The 18,570-nt window shown below is 55.8% G+C and overlaps 3 protein-coding genes across 3 annotated transcripts; all 3 read right to left on the reverse strand.

Annotated features, from left to right (window-relative positions):
* Positions 1 to 4,404: 4,404 nt before the first annotated feature.
* On the reverse strand, positions 4,405 to 6,786 carry CH63R_12747 (VTC domain-containing protein; the record flags this gene model as incomplete). Its single annotated transcript, XM_018307721.1, has 2 exons — positions 4,405 to 4,494; positions 4,549 to 6,786. 2 exons carry the CDS (start codon positions 6,784 to 6,786, stop codon positions 4,405 to 4,407), a joined length of 2,328 nt encoding a protein of 775 aa, XP_018152138.1.
* Positions 6,787 to 7,817: 1,031 nt separating this feature from the next.
* CH63R_12748 (FGGY-family pentulose kinase) lies at positions 7,818 to 9,955 on the reverse strand (the record flags this gene model as incomplete). The annotated part of the gene is made up of 5 exons (XM_018307722.1): positions 7,818 to 8,876; positions 8,951 to 9,523; positions 9,610 to 9,735; positions 9,816 to 9,849; positions 9,951 to 9,955. 5 exons carry the CDS (start codon positions 9,953 to 9,955, stop codon positions 7,818 to 7,820), a joined length of 1,797 nt encoding a protein of 598 aa, XP_018152139.1.
* A 2,972-nt stretch (positions 9,956 to 12,927) lies between these two features.
* Positions 12,928 to 15,388, reverse strand: CH63R_12749 (mRNA cleavage factor complex component pcf11; the record flags this gene model as incomplete). The annotated part of the gene is made up of 6 exons (XM_018307723.1): positions 12,928 to 13,008; positions 13,064 to 13,402; positions 13,457 to 13,652; positions 13,704 to 14,542; positions 14,628 to 15,101; positions 15,221 to 15,388. 6 exons carry the CDS (start codon positions 15,386 to 15,388, stop codon positions 12,928 to 12,930), a joined length of 2,097 nt encoding a protein of 698 aa, XP_018152140.1.
* Positions 15,389 to 18,570: the final 3,182 nt, after the last annotated feature.

Genomic DNA, 18,570 nt, shown 5'->3' on the forward strand with positions numbered 1-18,570 from the left:
CGACGTGGTGGTTCACGTGTCGCAGAAAGTATGAGATGACGGAGTGAGTCCGGGCGGCGGCGGCGGCGGCAGCGGGTCGCTTGGGGTTTTGGGTTTGGGCGGGTGAGAGTGAGATTGAGAGTGAGAGTGAGCCTGAGAGTGAGCCTGAGAGGTGAGTGGGCGTGAGAGCGAGTGGGCACCGAGAGGAAGAGACTGGACGGGAAGGCGCGTTGACTGAGGTGAGAGGTGAGAGTGAGAGGTGAGGATGAAGCAGCAAGCAACAAGCATCAAACGGCACAACGGTGGGAGGGGGATGGACGAATGGATGCGTGCACGACAGCTTCCGTGTCCTTTTGCAGCTGGCAGGCCCTTTTCTTCTCTTATTCTCCTGTCACTTCTATGTAACGCAGGGCTGCAGTTGCTCCAATTGCTGCGGAACGTCTCGACAGTCCTCATCTCCCACATTAGTCGCCGGTTCCTTGCTTCAGGCAGGTCATCCCATGCATTCTATCCCACCGCCTGAATACCTACTTAGAAGAAGGGCTCCTCGGTTGGAGTACGAGGTGGCCCAGCGACGCTATCTTGCTTACCTAGTGAGTATCACTTTGCCCTGTGTTGGTGGTGTCCGTGTGTGTGTGTGGCGGTGGGGGGGGGGGGGGGGGGGGGGGTGCTTGCTCAGCATGTAAGCGGCAGTGAGTGGGTTCAACTTTGGCCGCCCTTCTAGGCCTGGGCGCACGTATTGTGGAATATGAATAAGAGGAACAAACCTGTCCTCGCTCACTAGGATCCTGTACAAAGTAGCATGCCATGTCTCCAGTGGCATCAAGATCAGGTGGCTGTGAGGGAGAAAAGTCAACTGCGCAACTGCAGACGAGGCTCGTCGTGATAGGCCAAGCCGCCGCAACGACCGAGTGCACAACAGCGAATAGGCCTGCATGCGCGGTGTCGATGAAGGGAACAACCCAGTCTCGGTCGCCGGCCATGCGAGAAATGCAAACCTGCCACGTCGTGTGTCATCCCGCTCCCTCCACGCACGCTGACTCGCCTAGCACCAACTCCGGCCGGGGCCAATATGTCTGCCTCACTCCTCTTCGCTGCTTCTTATACGCCGCCTCTATAGCAGCACTCTCAGGTCAAAGGAACCCTAACCCTGGCACAGTCCAGCATGACCGCCAACAACAAACCACCTGCCCCTCCCTCATCCCCGTGGACAGCAACGGCGAACCCATTCATTACCGCCCTCGACCATGCGTGTCAACAACCCGAATCCACCGTCCGATGGCCACGCAGCGAGTCCGACGCCCGTTCGATGATTCTTTGATCGAGATCGGACCCTCGAGATGCCTGTTGCCCAGCAATCCAATCCCAATCAATCTGCTACATTTGCTTTCGGAACTGGTTCCTGCCTGTGTCTGGAGCCTCAAACGACACTGAGAATTCCCAATGGCTGATTCGACAGTACCCGCGTAGGGCGCGGTCGAAACCTTCGCTGAGAGTCTCGGTTGAGTCTTGCTTCATCAGTCGTGGTCCTCCGACTCTGGGTCTAATAGGCCCGGTTGCCCGCCACCAGTCGACGATTGTGGCACGTACGAGAACCAATATCCGGCACTTCCGTCGCCCGGCCCGTCCGCCTCACGGGTGCGGCATGCCGCGGCCCATTTCATGAACTCGCTGCTGCACGTCATCGACAGCACATCTTTCGGTGCTAGTTTTCCCGACTAATCCAGGCGTCGATTGTCTTTTACCCTTTTCAACCTAACGCGGTCCAATAGTTCCGCCATGTCACTCCTCGCCATGGTCTGACAGGTTCATCAATCTAAGGGATCTTCCTGGTGTAACTCTGGATCTGGTGTTTCGACCTGTCACCCAAGTGGTGTGACGCCCGGGTCCGGGGCTTAAGGCGTCCCGGAAATTGCTTCTCTCAATCCATATCAAAGGCCTTGTATACAGCTCGACATGGCCATCCACATAAAGACCATCACGGAGCCCAGGCTCTCTACCGCCGCGGGATATCTCTCGCATGTTCTGGTGATGCTGCCCAGATACAGTAAATCTTCGGGACTTCGATCTCCGACCATAGAGAAGGGGAGCCAACGCGATTAGCTGGGTTTGCGTTTCACGATACGGCTCACACCAAAAGTCTACCGACAGAACGAACGGTCGGGGGACGGCGGCAGCTGCCTTCCCCGAGGCAGCATATTGGTCAGACATCAGCTCAACCTTCCATTCCTGGACGAAACTTCAGGGTCTAAGAGTCTGCCCGGAGCTTAATTTAACTTTGCACATAGCCCTCTGCAGTGCCGAAGTAGAGATCGTCGTGATTGCGACATTCGCATGTGTTCCACGCCTGTTCTTGGAACTCACAAATTCATTCCCTTGCCGACGATAGTCTTTTACCTCTGCGAGTTTCGGAGTTCGCCCGGAGTGTGGTCCGCTCCGGGCCCGCCAGGGTGACCACCTGGCCGCCAACTTCATGCACTGGGGGCATGCACACTATAGCATATGACAGGCAGTTAATATCAACTACAGGCGCTCGAGCAATTTGTGGCACTTAGCAAATGTCGGCGAGCGATACCATCGATGCTTCAGGAGAGTTGTTAATTTTGCCCTCCGCGGATACGAGATGCCGGCTGGGCCTCGTGTGGCAACCACGCCGGCAGGCTCGCCCGCTAACACGACGAGAGTTTGAGTGCTTCGAGAAGCATGCGGGGTTATTTCGAGTTCTGTGATGGCTTTGAGCCTGCAAGCGTGAATTTAGACGTTCCCTCTGTTTGCTGATCGGCATAGATGACTCGTGCCCCGGCTGCCCTTTTGTCTTCCGTGGATGGTGGTGGTGATGAGTCTATCAGCGAACCACGACCACACTTCGAAGAGAATCGCACGAGAAGTCGACGACACTACTACTACCTCCATAACCTGTTGTCGTGCGATGTCGAAAGGAAGGCCGCAGTTTCCTGATGGTTTTCAGTGTCCCCCAGGCCGGGGCGGCCGCCTCCTTTCCACGTTGATATACCAACGTCGTCGATGCTGGACTATTTGGTAGTAGGCCGCTGTAGTCAATCACATGAGCCCGTAAAACGTCCAGTATTCCAGAAGTTTCGAAGAACATCGTGATGAGGATTTGAATGAGGAACACGAGGAAGCGCATATTGGCCGCACCGACGAGACAGCCCGACCAAGAGAGGAGTGAAATCCCATGGCAGCACGCGTGGCCTGTGATTGTTCTCTATCAGCTTCTCAGTGCCAGCAAGGGGTATACTCAGACCCTCAGGACCCCTCATCGTTGGTTTCTTTCTTCGGTACATACGTTGCTGTTATGTTGAGACTGCGATACGTCAAGAACTCTATTATGACATGGTGAGGACCCTCACGATCTATCTGAAAGGAAACTGTCGACTGTGGATCGGGGAACCCACTCACTTCTACCCTGGAAAGAGGGCGTTCAAGATGTGTTTAACGTCCTGTATGGCCTTATGCCATGGGCAGTTTTCGCAACTCAGTGGAAGGAGCAAGATGTGATTCGGAAATGGTGCAGTTTTTCGTCTCCGGGCAAGCGTTTGTCACCTATGTGATATGTGTTCACCTGAGGTATTTAGTTTGGGGGTATGACATGTCTGGGAGAACCACTGCCATAGGTTCATCATCTTCTAAGTAAGGCCCATGACGCAACCGGTTCTATTTAATGAAACACGTAGATGGCCTACGTCTGGGCCGTGGGATAAGTCCTTTCACGTCTGCCTTACTCAGATACACCACGGCACTTCTCGACTGTTTTTGACCATCCTACGGTGTGATAGACGAGCTACTGAGACGGTTCCTGCCTCTTATAGAACATTCCTCCATATAGGATACCAATAGAGCCAACAATTGCCCCACTACATATCTCCCCTGGAGCACGGCCTCGGAAGGAATCCAAGGGATTGCTCTATAAGCAAGGCGCCGGACTAAGGCTGTCCTCTGACGTTGGCAACCGAGTTGTTCTTTGAGACCATAAAACACCAGGGCCCACTTCCACTGCATCAGCAATGCTTTACGACGTAGTCGGTCGGTCTCCTGGAGGAGGCCCTGGGGTACTTGGTATTTTGGTTGACTTAAGAAGACCTCGGGAAACGACGTATCGAAGAGAATTGCCTCGGCGGCGCATCCGCGATAACCACTCCCACTCTTTGACACAGACATACCACAGGTTGATTCCGCATCCCATTTGCTTTTGATATCACTGCCCGCTCTCACGCTATGGATACCATTTCCTACACGGAAAGGGTTCTTGACTATGACGAAACATGACAATAAATACCAAAAGAGCAAAAGCACCGGACCGACTGCGATACACCAGAGCAAGGCCAAGTACAACAGTACAGCTGCGCAAAGAGAGACATCTCACCAACGGTCGCTTCAGCTTCCCACAATCGATCATGCCGGGTGTTAAATGAGTTCCTGACGGATCGGCTCACCGGTGACATTGCCACCACCAGTCATCTGCTTGGCCTCCATCTTCTCGACAGCAGCGCGGTACTATGACGCGAAGTCAGCACTAAACTCAGCAATGAGACTGGAATACGAACTTACAGCAAACGCAAAGTTCAATACCAGCGCAACCATCAATGCGATGCTGATAATCAGCGGGCCGATGAGATTGTCGAAATCCTTGCCACTGCGGCTCATAATCATCTTCCTCCGCAGGCGCATCATGCCATAGCCCCACACGCCCGCAAACACAGCGATGACAATGTACACGATACCCATGACCTCGGCCAAGAAGTTCTCTCCAGCAGCCGTATACAGCGAGACGGCGAGCGCGCCCAGCAGGATGCAGATGTGCTGCCATTTGAGGAACGTGCGCTCGTTGGCCAGCCACACCTTTGGCTCGATCTTGAGCTCGCCCGAGTTCTTGATCCACTCGGTCGGCTCGACGACGCCCTCGGGCAGCTGCTGCTGGTTCCTCTGCGCCCGCTTGGCCTTGGAGTACTTGGACAGGGAGAAACCGGGGAGAACGGACGAAAGCGTGCCGTAGCTCCTCTGCAACTGACCGGACGGGCCATCGTCGGCCTGCTGGGTCGACGGCTGCCGGGCTTCGTTGTTGGCGGGTCTCGACCGGGAGCTGGACTCGGCGGCCATCCTGTCTGCGAGGTACGACTTGCCGGCAGGCGAGCTCTTTGAAACCTTGTACGAGCTAGCCTTATTGCCCAAGAAGCTGCCCACAGCCTGCTCGTCCTCGGCCCTCTGGGCCTTGCGCTGCTCCTCTGCCTCGAACGCCTTTTGTGGGTCCTTGCGGATGTCTGCCTCCAGGTCGCTCAGCCAAAAGGGCAGGCTGTTGACATAGTCCTCAAAGAGCGAGGCGACACCGTGGACGAACTTGGAGAAGCGAGGGGCCGGATGCACCAAGTGAGATCCCATTAGGTCCGAAACCCACGCGGGGCGCTTGCGGTTAGGGTCCTCCTTCAGCTTCATTTCGAGAATGGCGTAGGGAAAGCGGGAGACCTCGCTCTGATTGATGTCTTTGAAGGGGTAAGACAGGTTTCGGCTGTCAATGTCGAGACGGTGCCACTCGGCCGGGTCGCGGCACGGCCTGTCCCTGTCCAACGTGTCCTCGCGGATGAAGGCGACCTCGGTGTCGATGGAAATGCGCACGCGGTCGTCCGCGGGCTTCTGGAAAGCTGTGCGAACGTAGTTGGCGCGCAGGACAGGCTGCAACTTGTTCTCCTGAACGAAGTCCTGGATAGACTTGACCGTGTTCTTGAAGTTCTCAATCTCCTCGACCTGCTGGCCCTGGCGCTCCATCTTCTGCACCGCTTTCTCCATCTTGTAGGTGCCATCGATGAAAGGCTTTACATATTTGTCCTTGATGGTGAACTTGCGCTCCTCGCTCGAGCCGTGCTCGCCGACAATCTTTTGTTCGAGGGATAGCTCTGGCTTAGAGCTCAGCTGGCCGTACCACCGGACGCGCAGCGAAGAGGCCTCTGACTTGCGCTCCACCTTCTTCCCGTACAGGTCGAACTTAGGGCTGTCGAAGTAGAGCGAGGTGATGGTTGGGTCGTTACTTCCGTCCAGCTCCTTGGCCGACTGTTCACTGTAGATAAGGGCCGGGAGGCGTCTCATAATGTACGTCTTCACCTCTAACAGGTTGTCCGGGTGGACCCAGAATTTGTGGGCCGTGTACCGCTCGCCGTGACGGGTCTCGCCCTGACTCTCCAAATCCAGCGGCTGCTGGTCGGCAGCGCCCTCATCCAGCTGCTGGCGAATAGCGTAGTACATGATGGACAGCTTGTTGAGCAGAGGCGAATACCCCTGCTCCGAGTTGAAGGGCCGCTGCGACAGGCTCAGCTGCATCATGGGCCGCACCTTGTACCTGTCGCCTCTCTTGCGGTCATGCTTTTTGACGATCTTAAGGAAGCCCGTGTAGTTGATATTGCTGTATTTCTTCAGCTCCGAGATCTCGGTCGTGATCTTGTCGAGCTCCGCCTCAATATCCTTGAGCTTCTGGGCCGTCGCGGCGTCGGGCTTCTTGGGCTGGGTGTTCCCCGCGTCGTCCTCCTCGCTGGGCGGCGCCAGCTCCTTAAGATTGTCAAAGGCGGCGTCGACACGGCCTTTCAGGGCCTCGAAGGTCTCCTCCTGGAACTGGGCAACCTTTTCGAGCTCTGTGTTGAAGATCTCGTCGCAGAAACGGTTCTCGTCGTCCTCGGTCCAAGCGACGTCGTCGTCATCGTACTTATCCTCCCGCAGCAGAGACTTCAGCTTCGCGTAGTCAATGTACTTGTCCTTCCATGGCGCGTAGACGGCCTGCCGCAGCGTCTTTCCGAAACGCATGGCGGCGACGGTGGTGGGTGGTCGATGGGATCGGAGAGGCAGTCGCAGACAGAAGTCAAGGTCTATCGCGTGGGTTGTTTTCTTTGAAAGTTGTGCTTATCGAGGGAGAGTAGGGCGGCGACAGGTCTAGGGGTTTGAAATATTCGATTGAATAGGAGCGGGGGCGTGGGCGTCGTTACGATAGTGGGAAAACCAAGCTTCGGGTGCGACGAAGTGATGTCGGCAAAGGTGGTAAGGTAGGTAGTCAAGTCCAGTCTCCGCCTCGCGATTGACAGAAACAAAGCTCGGACGCAAGCTCGTCCTTCCTCGATTTACTGAGGTGCTGCACGCTTTCTCTTTTTAGGAGTCCTCCCTCTGCAAGTTGAATTCAATGGGGGGGAAGAGGAAAAAGAAGAAACGCCTTGGCGGACGAAACAACAGATCATAGGAGAGAGAGAGAGAGAGGCAACGGCCGGTTGGTTTCCCGTGTGATTTTTTTTTCCTCATTCGTATCCGACGAGCGTGTGTTTGTTGCTCAGTGCTCTCTCGAGCGCAACCCCACTAAGTCTTCCCGTTCCAGCACCACAACGTCCCACTGCCCCGTTGCGTAGCGTAGTATCAATTGCCCTATCAGCTGCTGTGACTGCACACACGTGCGTTCGCTACAGATGTAGCTTCACAGGGGCAGCGAGGCTCTGAATGGCTACGGAAGGGGAAACGAGAGGGAAGAGAATGGTTGGGGGCGAGCAAGTGCTATCTATCCCCTGTTCGACCTGACGTGACCCTGCTCGTTCACCGCAAACACGCATAGAACCGAGGCAGCCGTATCGACCATGTTAGTTGGGCCTGCCGACCTGTGTGAAATGAAAGAGCATTTTGTTCGTGAAAGGATGACGATTAACATTATCCCTACCAACAAGGCAAACTCCTTCTACGAAACCTGCCCACCTAAACAACCATAATCCATATATACATACATGCCCGTAAAATGCCGTCAGTCGTCTAGTCCGTTCCCTTTCGGTCATAAGCCCCCGCCCGGCCCGGAACCCGCTTCACGTCTTAAGCCACTGGTCCACAGCGTCGTCAACCTGCTTCCTGTACTCCTGCTGCGTTTTGCACTGGTCCAGGAACACCTTGTACTTGGCGTCGAACAGAAATTTCTCGCCCTTGAGCGTGCCCGGCTTGACGAGCCTGCCGGGCTTACTCATGCGGTCCATGATGGACCACAGGTTCTCCGTCGACCCATCCTCGGTCGCCGTCGCCGCCTTGGCGCCCAGCATGGCCGCACCGTGAACGACCGCCGCATTGGTGTACCGCGGCACCAGCACCGGCATGTCGCAGATGGTGGCCATGAGGTCCATGAGCAGCGGGTTCTGGCACTGGCTGCCGGACATGAAGATGGTGTTGAGCTCGTAGCCCGCCGTGTTCATCGCCTCGACGATCTGCCGCGTCTGCATCGCGATGAACTCCATCGTGCCGTAGTACCACATCGCCAGGTTGTCCGTCGTCTTGTCGCTGCTCAGCCCGACAACGGCGCCTTTCATGTTGGGGTCTGCCACGGGCGACCGGTTACCCCATAGGTCGCCGTATAGGAAGAAGTGGCGGCCTAGGTACGAGATCGAGGGCGCGCCGCTTTTCTCCCGCATGTATTCCAGGTGCGCGTTGAGGAACTCGTAGATGTTCTTCGACTCGGCCGTCGCAAGCGCGTTCGTCTCGACAAAGGCAGGGTGGATTTCGAGAATGTGTCGGAAGAGCTCGCCCGTGGCAGACTGGCCGCCCTCGGCCATCCAGAAATCGGGCAGCAGGACGTCACGGTAGGGGCCCCAGACGCCAGGCACAAAGACGGCGTCCCTAGACATAGCCAAGTGGCACGTCGAGGTGCCGGCGACTGCTGCGAGTCTATGGAACGCCTGCGAGAGGTCGTTCTTGGGCTGGTCCGCCTCCAGGTGCCCCGGGGGTAGCTCGACCTTGGCCCCGACCGTGCCGATCCAGCCAGCGTAGGCGTCGATCACACCACCACCAACGGCGATGCCCTCGGGGAGCCCTAGATCGCTAGCGGCCTTCTTGCAGAGCACGCCGACAAGCTCCCCGGCGCTCTGGTATTTTCCGTTCTGGTTTCGGTCAGCCACTCGGTCCCATCCGCCGTGTAAGAGAAGAAGGGTGCTGTTCAATGAAATAGGCTCACCACCCCGTTGACGCCACCGAGACGCTTGAAGTCGTCCTTGACAAGGTCTTCGAGCCCAATGGTCGTCAGAAAGTCCTCCTGCCAGCCTTTGACGCTGCCGTCGACGCCGACCGGGACGTAGCCCTGCTTGCAGACGGTGCTGCAGAAGCTCCGGGTCTCATTGCCGGTGGCCATGTGGGTGAGGGCGTCTGCGAGGTCGTAGAACTTGCAGCGGTCGAAAAGCTCCTTGGGCATGTTGTTCTTGAGCCAGAGGACCTTGGGGATCTCCATCTCGATGCTCATGGTACCGCCGACGTACTTGAGCAGGTTATGCTTAGTGGCGTTAATCTTTTCCGTCTCCTCGACCGGGCGGTGATCGAGCCAGAGGATGACGTTGCGGTCGTGGCCGTCGGCGTTGTCAAAGTCGGGTCCCGTAACGGCGACGGGCTCGTCCGTGTCGTGACTGAAGACGGCGAGGGAGCAGGTGGCGTCGAAGCCGATGCCCTTGATCTTGTCCGGGTCGACTTTCGATTCGCTGAGGACCTGCTTCACGCAGAGGCAGATGCACGCCCAAATGTCCGAAGTCGATTGCTCCTGGTGAGGGTGTCAGTAACGCCCGACTATCCGACTCCTGGAACAGTTGCGGAAAGAAGACGGAGGAAGTGCCGAGGGGGTCTTACATAGTATCCGGTTTCGGGCTGCCACAGCTTGATGGGCTCGCTGGCGAGACCCTTGATGTCGCCCGTCTCGTCGATGATGCATGCTCTAGCCGATCCAGTGCCGACGTCAATGCCGACGTAGTGGTCCTGATCGATTCCATCGAGTCAATGGTCTGCGCGCCTCCATTTTAGGGTACGAAGCAAAGCGCCAACTCGGCCAAACTCACAAGAAGTTGAGGTGGTGCGGTGGATTGAGGAGGCCTAGGGAGGAGTTGTCAGTCAATTGACCTCTCTATGCTTCTTGCGACTTGGGAGCTTGACGGCACGGTCGCAAGTAGCTTCATTTTGACGGCATTACTCACTCCATGATGGGCGATGTGCAACGAGGGGCTTCCACTTGAGAACACAGCTTCCTTTTAACACACACAGTCAAGTGGAGATAGAGCAATGAGTATGGTCTCGTGTAACTGAAAAGAGATTCTATGGAGAAAGGAGGCAAAAAGATGAAAACGGAGGGCTCTCGGAGTCGACGCAGGTTTGTTGGTCAATAAAAATAAATAAAAAGCACGGGAAGCTCTCTGCTTTAAAAAGGCACCTCGACACGAACAGGAGCGCAAGCAGGAGACACCAGAGGTCTGGTCAACCAGCCCAGCAAGACCTCGATTATTGGCACACGCCACACCCTTCACGCGCTTCCTCCTGTTTCTTTTCCCCCTTCTTGTGACGCGGAGCGGGACCTATGCCGAGCTGAGTGAGAGAGAGAGTGTGTGTGTGTGTGTGTGCACCGGTACCTTAGTATATGGCGTCTGCCCGGGATCTGGACCCCTCCATCGAGTGGGGCAAGACTGAGGGACAAGAGCTACCCTGCTCGGTGTTGACTGCACCGCATGTACATGATGCAAGAGGAACTGTCCAACCCGCCGCGTGGATGGCAAAAAATAAATAAGGGGGGAACTGTCTGTCACCTAGTGTAGTGCGTGCAGTTCCAAGCGCTATCCGGGCTGGGCACCTGGGCTCACCCTCGCAGCGGGGGCAACACAGACGGACGGGATGGAGGGCAGTGGAGGGGTAGATCCACATTGACATGTCACCGGAGACGCCATGAGCATCAGTTGTTGTTAGTTGCATGTTTTCCTCTGCACTTGCAGCTGCAAACCTGCTTCCATGGTAATACAAAGTAGATCTGTACGAATTTGGAGACAATCGTCAATTGTGATTCCGTTCGTCCACTGTGCCTATCATTCTGGCTCTCCAAGGTACCTGTCTACCTACTCACCACAGACAGACCCTACATACCGGTCCGAGCTGTCTCGCGGGGCGGCTTCAGGAGTACCCGGCTACTACGTCCGATATCGCCGACACGACGGAGCGCAACTGTCGGCAGATGACCTGGGCCAGAGGAGAGCCTGGAAGCAAGTGGTGGTAAAGCTGGCGAGGTCCCCGGCCGGCCAGGGCCCAAAACGTAATTCGTAGTGTACATTCAGACATGTATCGATATGTGTGATTAATGGCAAATGGCACAGCCGCCGAGCCGTCCGGGGGAGGGGAGGGGGGCAAATAGTGTAGGTGGGGAAGAAGGACATGGAATTCTGGCCCCGCCATGACAATAGTTTCTCCACATGATTCCGGAGGAAAGCGTGAGGTACGAGACCTGCCGTTCGTGGGAACGAGTTAACAAGCATCACTGACGGCTTTCGATCCAGTTTTCACCAAACTCGGGGTCTTCTTTTCTGATGCAGGTCGATTTAATTCAATGGGCCCGAGCCGCAGCCGCATTTCCCGTTGGCACACACGGGGCTCGACCACGATTCAAGAACTCGAAACCGTATGTGAAGAAAGACTGAGGGGGAAACCCCTGGAGATGGGATTGTTTTCAGCTGAACAAAGCGGTCTCCCCCCGGCCAAGCCCCGGTGAGACACCCAGAGACGGACGGGCGTATCCGACGCCGAACTTCGGGAAGCTAGAAAAACGGTGGCCGGGAGAGGGGGCCATGTTCGACGTCCACCGTTTCGCCCGGGGCTATCTTGCCGCTTCAAATCCAGACAGGACTTGCCAACGCCGCTCCTGCTGTCTCCGCCGTACCGTTTCCCCGGTGCCCAACTGGCCTTATCACGGTAGGAGGTACGCACGCTACTTACATCATCATGGTGGCCATCGCCTTGCCTATGTACCTGACTTCTCCATATTTTCTCCATCTTTCTCGCCTCCATGCAACCCTATCATTGCCCAACCATTGATTTCTTTGGGCCTTTCTTTTCCTATCCCTCCTATCTCGAAAACGAAAGTACCATTCATTGCCTGTCCGCCCAGACCAACAGGACCCCTCAGGACCGTTCTGGCCCGCCACCTTACTCACCACCACCTTGCTGTTGGACCGACAGATTCAGAACACCGGTCTGCGGGGGTTCTCAGGCTGATGAGCGGTCTCCATCACGCCGTCTACCTACCTAGGTATATGTTAGCGCAGAGTCAAGACTGTGGGGGTGGAACACTCTCACATACATTCCAAGAAAACATGCGTCACACCACACAAGAAGCTCGTGTGGGGAGCTTACTCGGGCAAAAGTCACAAGCGGAAATCGTTTTCCATTGTTGCCAATGCTTTGTTCGAGGCGGAATTCCTTTCTGCTCCCACTGCCCAGGCCGTACAAATGAACTCACCACTGACTTGGAAGGGGTGTGGGTTGGCCCATTTCATTAACAAAAATATCTTTGGTCATACAATATTGCACGGGGAAATGTCTGCGTGCTCACGTGAGCAGTCGACTAGGTTGCCCCTGATGCTTGCTTCGCCATCATCTGGGCGGTGTTGTGATGTTGCGGTGTGCTCTCTGCATGCCTTCGTCCTGCCTTGCCTTCCCTCTACCTCAATGCGCAGGTTGGACGAACATCAGGCCTTGTGTGGCCTACCTACCAGACCTTCCTAGCCTTGCCAAGCATGTATGTCGACTGCAATACCGAAGCTCGTTTGCCGATCACTCGCCCGGCAACTCCGACTAACGGAGCCTCACCACGCTCCATGGGTGTTTGCTCTCTCATGTTCCGCACGTGCCGATCAATCACCCCCCTCCTACGATCGACTCCATCTTAGACCAACCCCATTGAAAATTCCTTTTCTCCTCTGGCAAGGGATTTCCGCCTTGTCTCACCGCTCTGGGATCGCATGATTCGTCTCAAGCCAACACATCTGCCTTGGCACCGCGTAATGCTTCGGGGAGGTTTATCTCATATGCGACGGCGCAGCGATGGCTCTTGTGAGCTTCTCAGTGCAGTTCAACGATTTGGCACGAAGCCGCCCGACTTTGCCAAACGGCCTTCGCCCGTCACCGGGAATACTTCTAGTAGTCGAGTTCCGTCTTGGGCCATTTGGCTGCGTCTTTGTCTTTCTTGGCCCTACCTCGTAGCGACTTCAAGTCACCCTGTTGGCATCGTCAGTCCGCACCCGTGATATTCCATGATCCGCCATCCACTCACTTCCGCTTTGCGCTTGCCCAGCACTGGCTCGGGCGTTCCTCTCGAGTATACTGGCGTGCTTTCCCTGGCCTGTGTCGCTTCCGAGTGACAGCTGTAGTGGTATGCTCGGTTGCCGACCAGTGTGGTGTCCAACCACACCCACTCTTGAGCAGTATCTAACCACTTGTTCTCAAACTTCTCCTGGCAGATAGGACACACGCTGTTGATGCCGCTCGAGGCATCCGGTACTGGGATATACCGAGGCTTGGCTTCCTTCTTCGCCCGGCCGGGGCTGGACGATGAGCTGTCCGCCGATTGGACGTGATCGACGTCGATAGCTTCTCGTGACTTGAGCCAGTCCTGCCTTGTGTTAGATCTCACTCGGGCTTGTTCAAATCGACCTTAAAATCTCACATTATTGTCGACGTACCAGCTGCGGTGCTGGCCCCTTTTCTCTGCTTCCGCAAGCCGTTGATGGGCTTTGAAATGCCAATCCATGTGTGCCATCTTCTTCTTCCTTCCCTCCTCGTCCGTCTTGAACCGCCTACCGCACTGAGTACACTGGGGACCCAGCTGTTCGAACACAGAGGGTATCAGATGTGGCTGGAATCTGCGAACTGTTAGTGCTCATCAACTTCATGAGGCCATCGTTACAACTCACTGCTGCTTGAGGGCTGTGGCATCAAGCTGGTTGCCATTCATGCCCCCGAGAGGAGGACGCGGCGGCAGTTGACCCGATGCCAGCAAGCTTGCAAGATTGGGGGGCAACAGGCCGGGAGGCATCATGGGCATTCCGAGAGGTGGTACCGGCCCCGAAGGAGGTGCTGGCTTTGGTGTTACATTCGGAGCTGGCCCGGGAAGCAGTCCCGCTTGTCGTAAGCCGGCCAGTAAAGCCATGGGATCCGCTGAAGGCGTCGCACTGGGCTGTCGGTGCGGTTCGACCTTCTGCGGTGGAGGGGATCGAATCGCTATGTTGGCCGGGGGAGGTGGTGGCGTAGCAGTCTGCGGTGCAGCTGACTGTCTCAGTAACGCAGCAAGAGCTCCTTGGCCCAAAAGCGCATCAAGCGTCACTGCAGCTTGCTGCTGCGGTGGCCCAGACGAAATTACGGGCGCCGCAGGAGGCGGCGGTGGATGAGAGGGGACGGGTGTAGCAACAGGGGTTGAGCTCTGGGCCGAAAACGGCCTCACTTTTACAGCAAGATCGGCTACTTGATTCTTAATCAGGACCAACTGGTCCTGGGGCAAGTTCTGGTGTTGAAGCAAGCTCTGCACATCCAACAACGCCTTGAGTCTTTGTTGAATACTATGATCATGTGGGTTCTGCGCAAACTCCAACTTCGACGCATCAATCAACTTCTGGATATCTTGGCCCAGAGAGTCTTTGCTGATCCCAGCAGCATGAGGCGGACCCGAGAGTCCAGCCACGTATGGCATTTGCGGAGGGGGCTGGTAAGGGCCAGGAGCCGCTGAGGGCTGAGCACTATATGAAGGCGGAGGAGGCTACGGCTCCAGTTAGTATCTATTGCCGAGATGTGAAAGAGGGAGGGGGAGAGAGAAAGACACAGAGGGAGCGAGAAAGACATACCGCATAGGGCGCCATCTGTGGGTGGTGAGGAATCGGCGCGCTGGGAGGGCGGGTGCCATTCGCTTGGGGTATAGGCGGGGGCTGGCTGTATGGCATCGGTTGGCTCGATCCGGGTCGCATGCCTGGCGGCGTCGGGGTTTCGCGGTAGGGGGCAACAGGAGGTCGTCCGCGGCCACCTCCTCGTCCTTGCTGGGCTTGGAGAGCAGATGTGCGAGCCTTCAGTAGAGCGTTCTCGATCGGCTGCGTGACTTCAGGGGTGAAGACTGGCCGCTTATCGAGAGACCCGGGAACTGGTTCCTTCCATGTGCGAAGCATTTCGTCCATCTTACGGCGAACCTGGCCGTCAACGGCGGCGTAGGCCTCCATGAACGTTGTGTATAGTTTGGCTCCAAAGAAGAGCGTGTACGGAGTGCCGACATTTTTGACGATCGAATCGAGAACATAGAGGGCCGGCAGCTTCTTGTGTGCTGGAGCCTGTAGGGCATGTCAGCATTGGTTGGGTCGTGTTGGAAAGGGAGCTTCGTTGCTGTCATCGCGGCCTGGGAAGAAGAGACACGCGTCGTCGCCATGGAACAGCGGGGAGTATAGCCTACCTTCAAGATGTGATCCTGTAAAACTTCGGAGATGACCTGGGCATGCTCGGTCTGCTCTCTCGCAATCATTGTCAGATTGCTAATTTCGAATCGCACGTTGGTAGTCAAATCTTCAAGAGCTTGACGGTAGTCCTCCGCGACCTCGGCAGCGGATGATTCGTATGACATGATTGCGGTTTGTTCTTGACCGAATGATGATGATCTGACGAGAAAAATGTTTGTCAAGTGCACGCGGCGGCGAGCAAGAATCGCGGACGGGCGAAGACGCAGTGGCAGTTGGGGAAGATTCAGATCGTCTTCGACCAAGGTCAAGCCCCTTCACCGTATGCGATTGAAAGCACAAAAAACCACCCTTATTATGGAAGCGCGCCCGTCTTCTGCTTTGGAGGATAGACGTCGCTGGTAACCTAAACTGAGAGAGGCCGGTCTGCAGTTTCCAATTTTCGCGTCCAGACCCTCTTCCTGCTCAAGTCCTCCGCACCACAAGCCAAACCAGATCCAAGCAGATAGCAAGGACGCCGTCACGACATCATCCGTTGAAAAGCTATCGCGATCGCTTGGGGGTTGCAACGAGAGGCTCGTTGATGCGGGCAGGCGTATGGGAGCGTCGCAAAGATGGCGGAGATGACGAAGACAGAGAGCAAGTGGGGGTTGCAGTTGGGCAGTCACAATTGAGGTTGTCGCAACGATAGAAATCAGTGAGCCCGGATAGAATGTGGCGAGTTGCGAGTCTGATCAAATGGGTTTCGTAAGGGTGTTGGAAAATCGACGTTTGATGCCGAGTTGATTGAGGGAAAGAAGCTTCAATCGGTAGCGAATTTGTGGAAGAGGGGATTGGAGTTGGGTCGTCTGTTGAGTGTGCTGAGGTGAGCTGAAGAAAGCTGGCAGGCGCAGAAAGCCACAGCAAACTTGGGCAAAGCTGCTAGGCCTGGGTCAAAGGCGGGTCTACCAAAGCTGCTCACGTGCTCTTAGAGCACAGGCCAGTCCAGCCCAAGCAAGAAAAGGCAGTTCAAAGTGGGTCTTAACCCATTCTTTTCACTGCATCACTATAGGTAGTTCTATTATCATCTTATCTGGATTACAATCGCTCTTTCTTTTGTCGATTCTTTTGGTTCGCTTGCTGTGAAGCCCCGTGGTGGAAATCTCAAAGCAGGAGAGATGCGGACATTTTATTTATCATGTCAGAGACGGCTTACTCATCTGCTCGCTACTTGTCCAAGATGCCGCTCCTAAAATAAACATAACCCCCTTAATAAAAGAAGCAACGCTTTGCCGCGGGGTCACGCCAGGGCGGCCGTGGCAGTGCTGGCGCTTGAGGTCGCATTTGGAAGCTGGAACTCGCAAGACGATGCCGCTGGTCGATGCGGCTCAACCTGGACAGGCTTGCTTTGATAGCCGACGCTGCTATCCGGGCGGCTACGCGTCTTGCGCGTGGGTGGTTTTCCGTATCCCGAAGGACCTTGAGAGTTGAACCGTGAAATAAGGTGGTACGTAAGCGGGCGCTTAATAGGCGAGCGTCCAACTGACCCTTGACTCACAAATAACTTGGGGTACGAAAGCAAATATCGTCCGATACGCCGGAAGTCGCTTGAGGCACGGCCGCTTGGATTGTCCAGTCTCTCTTGGTTTCACGACCGAGTTTCATTTGATCATGATGCAGTGTGCAGACGAGCATGGCGTCTGGGAGGCGCTAGTTGTCCACCTCAGACGGACTAACCAGATGGACGTACGAAGAGCTATGGCCACAGCCAATGGTCTCATGAAGGAGGGCTCAAGGCCAAGCCTTGAAGCTATCTAGGTACCCAACGAGGCATTCCAAAAACAGGCTGGGGGAGGGTTTTTCTTCTTCTTCCTACCGTTGTGCGTGGTGCCAGATCGTTTGGACCCAGAGAACATGGCAATGCAGCTGGTTCAGCTCGACAAGAAGTGAGGTTGACAGGCCGATGCGTTCTCCCAACCCAGTCCTGCCGCAAGCAATGCCATCACCAAGCTACTTCTGTTGCTCTTGACTTTCGAGATGGTGTCAATATTAACTTTGGCCTCGCTAGAACATGATGGTTTGACTCATGACATCTTCATTTCATCGGCATCATGATGGGGATTCCGCTAGCACCGGCGGAGGTTTGGGGCTAACCCGCGCGAATGAAGTCGCATTCGGGAGATCCAAAGAGGCGCATGCACGCCGCTGCGTTGCCGCTCACACTGGAAATTGCCAGTCAGGCCCCGTCCGCCATGCAGCGAATCGGTACTTATTGCGTCCACAGGGGTCTGCCAGCGGGCCTTCATGCCTGACATGTCGGCCGGCGGCTGTCTTTGCTAAACTCGCATGAAACAAAGAGTCATTGCTTCTCATCCAATCGATTTGGCGTCGAGGTCGCGAACTGAGAACCTGCCTATGTTTCTCACACTCTACGCTCTCGACTGCAGTCCACGGTCCCGCTTGCTACTAGTACCACAGTATTCTCTGGGCCTCGATGCTTGAACATTCGCCTCCTGCTCTGCCTCTTTGGCGCCCTTTCATTGGACACCTCAGCTGTGCTTGCTTCCCTGGCCCCTCGACAGGCACTGCAGCGGTCCGACTTTCAGCACATGATTGGATGAAAAGCAGCCCACAGCAAGCCCAGGCTAGGTAACCTACTTCGTCTCGTCTTCGCTCTTGATGAACGCCAGGGGAATATTTCACCCAGCATCCAGGGCCAGAAGACAGCAGCTCCACGACGAGAATCGGCTCACTCACAAGCCGCAGGCCACTGCTGCCCGACCCATGCGGTTCGGATCCTAGCCAAGCCGCAAATGGCGGACAGATCACCCCTATCCTAGATACCCAGGGGGCTGCAAGTGCTCGACCAGTCGACTCTCGTTGAAACAGCGTCTGGAGACAGCCGCATAGCATTGCCTGGAACCTCAGCCTCAGGAAGTACAGCGTCTGCCGTTGCCGCCGTCGTTCGACTATCTCGTGCCTCCCCCCTTAGCTTAGCCCTCGTAACGCCGAGACGTTAACAGATCGTCCAGGCCGTTCGTGAGATAACCCTTGAACACTCGCTCCATCGTCTCCCCTCTCCTCCTTCCCTGCTTTGCGTCCCCCCACTGACCCATCCCGACCTTGACGGCCCCTTCGCGCTGCCAAAAGGATTGGCTGTGGCTTGCTCGAAACTTTTTGGCTGCAATGCGAAACAAATGGGGAGGGCCGCTGGGCAGGCTCCCTCGGTCAACCCATACCTGAGTTTGTTTTTGCCTTCTAAACGTAATGATGCATTTTAAGGTGACATGCTCGGGATCATTAGCGCTGCTTCCTGCTTTGCATTATTGTTCTTTCACCCCACGTTTAGTTTTAGCTCGAGAGAGAAAAA

The sequence above is a fragment of the Colletotrichum higginsianum genome, chromosome 9 (genome assembly GCF_001672515.1).
Source record: "Colletotrichum higginsianum IMI 349063 chromosome 9, whole genome shotgun sequence".
NCBI lineage: Eukaryota > Fungi > Ascomycota > Sordariomycetes > Glomerellales > Glomerellaceae > Colletotrichum > Colletotrichum higginsianum.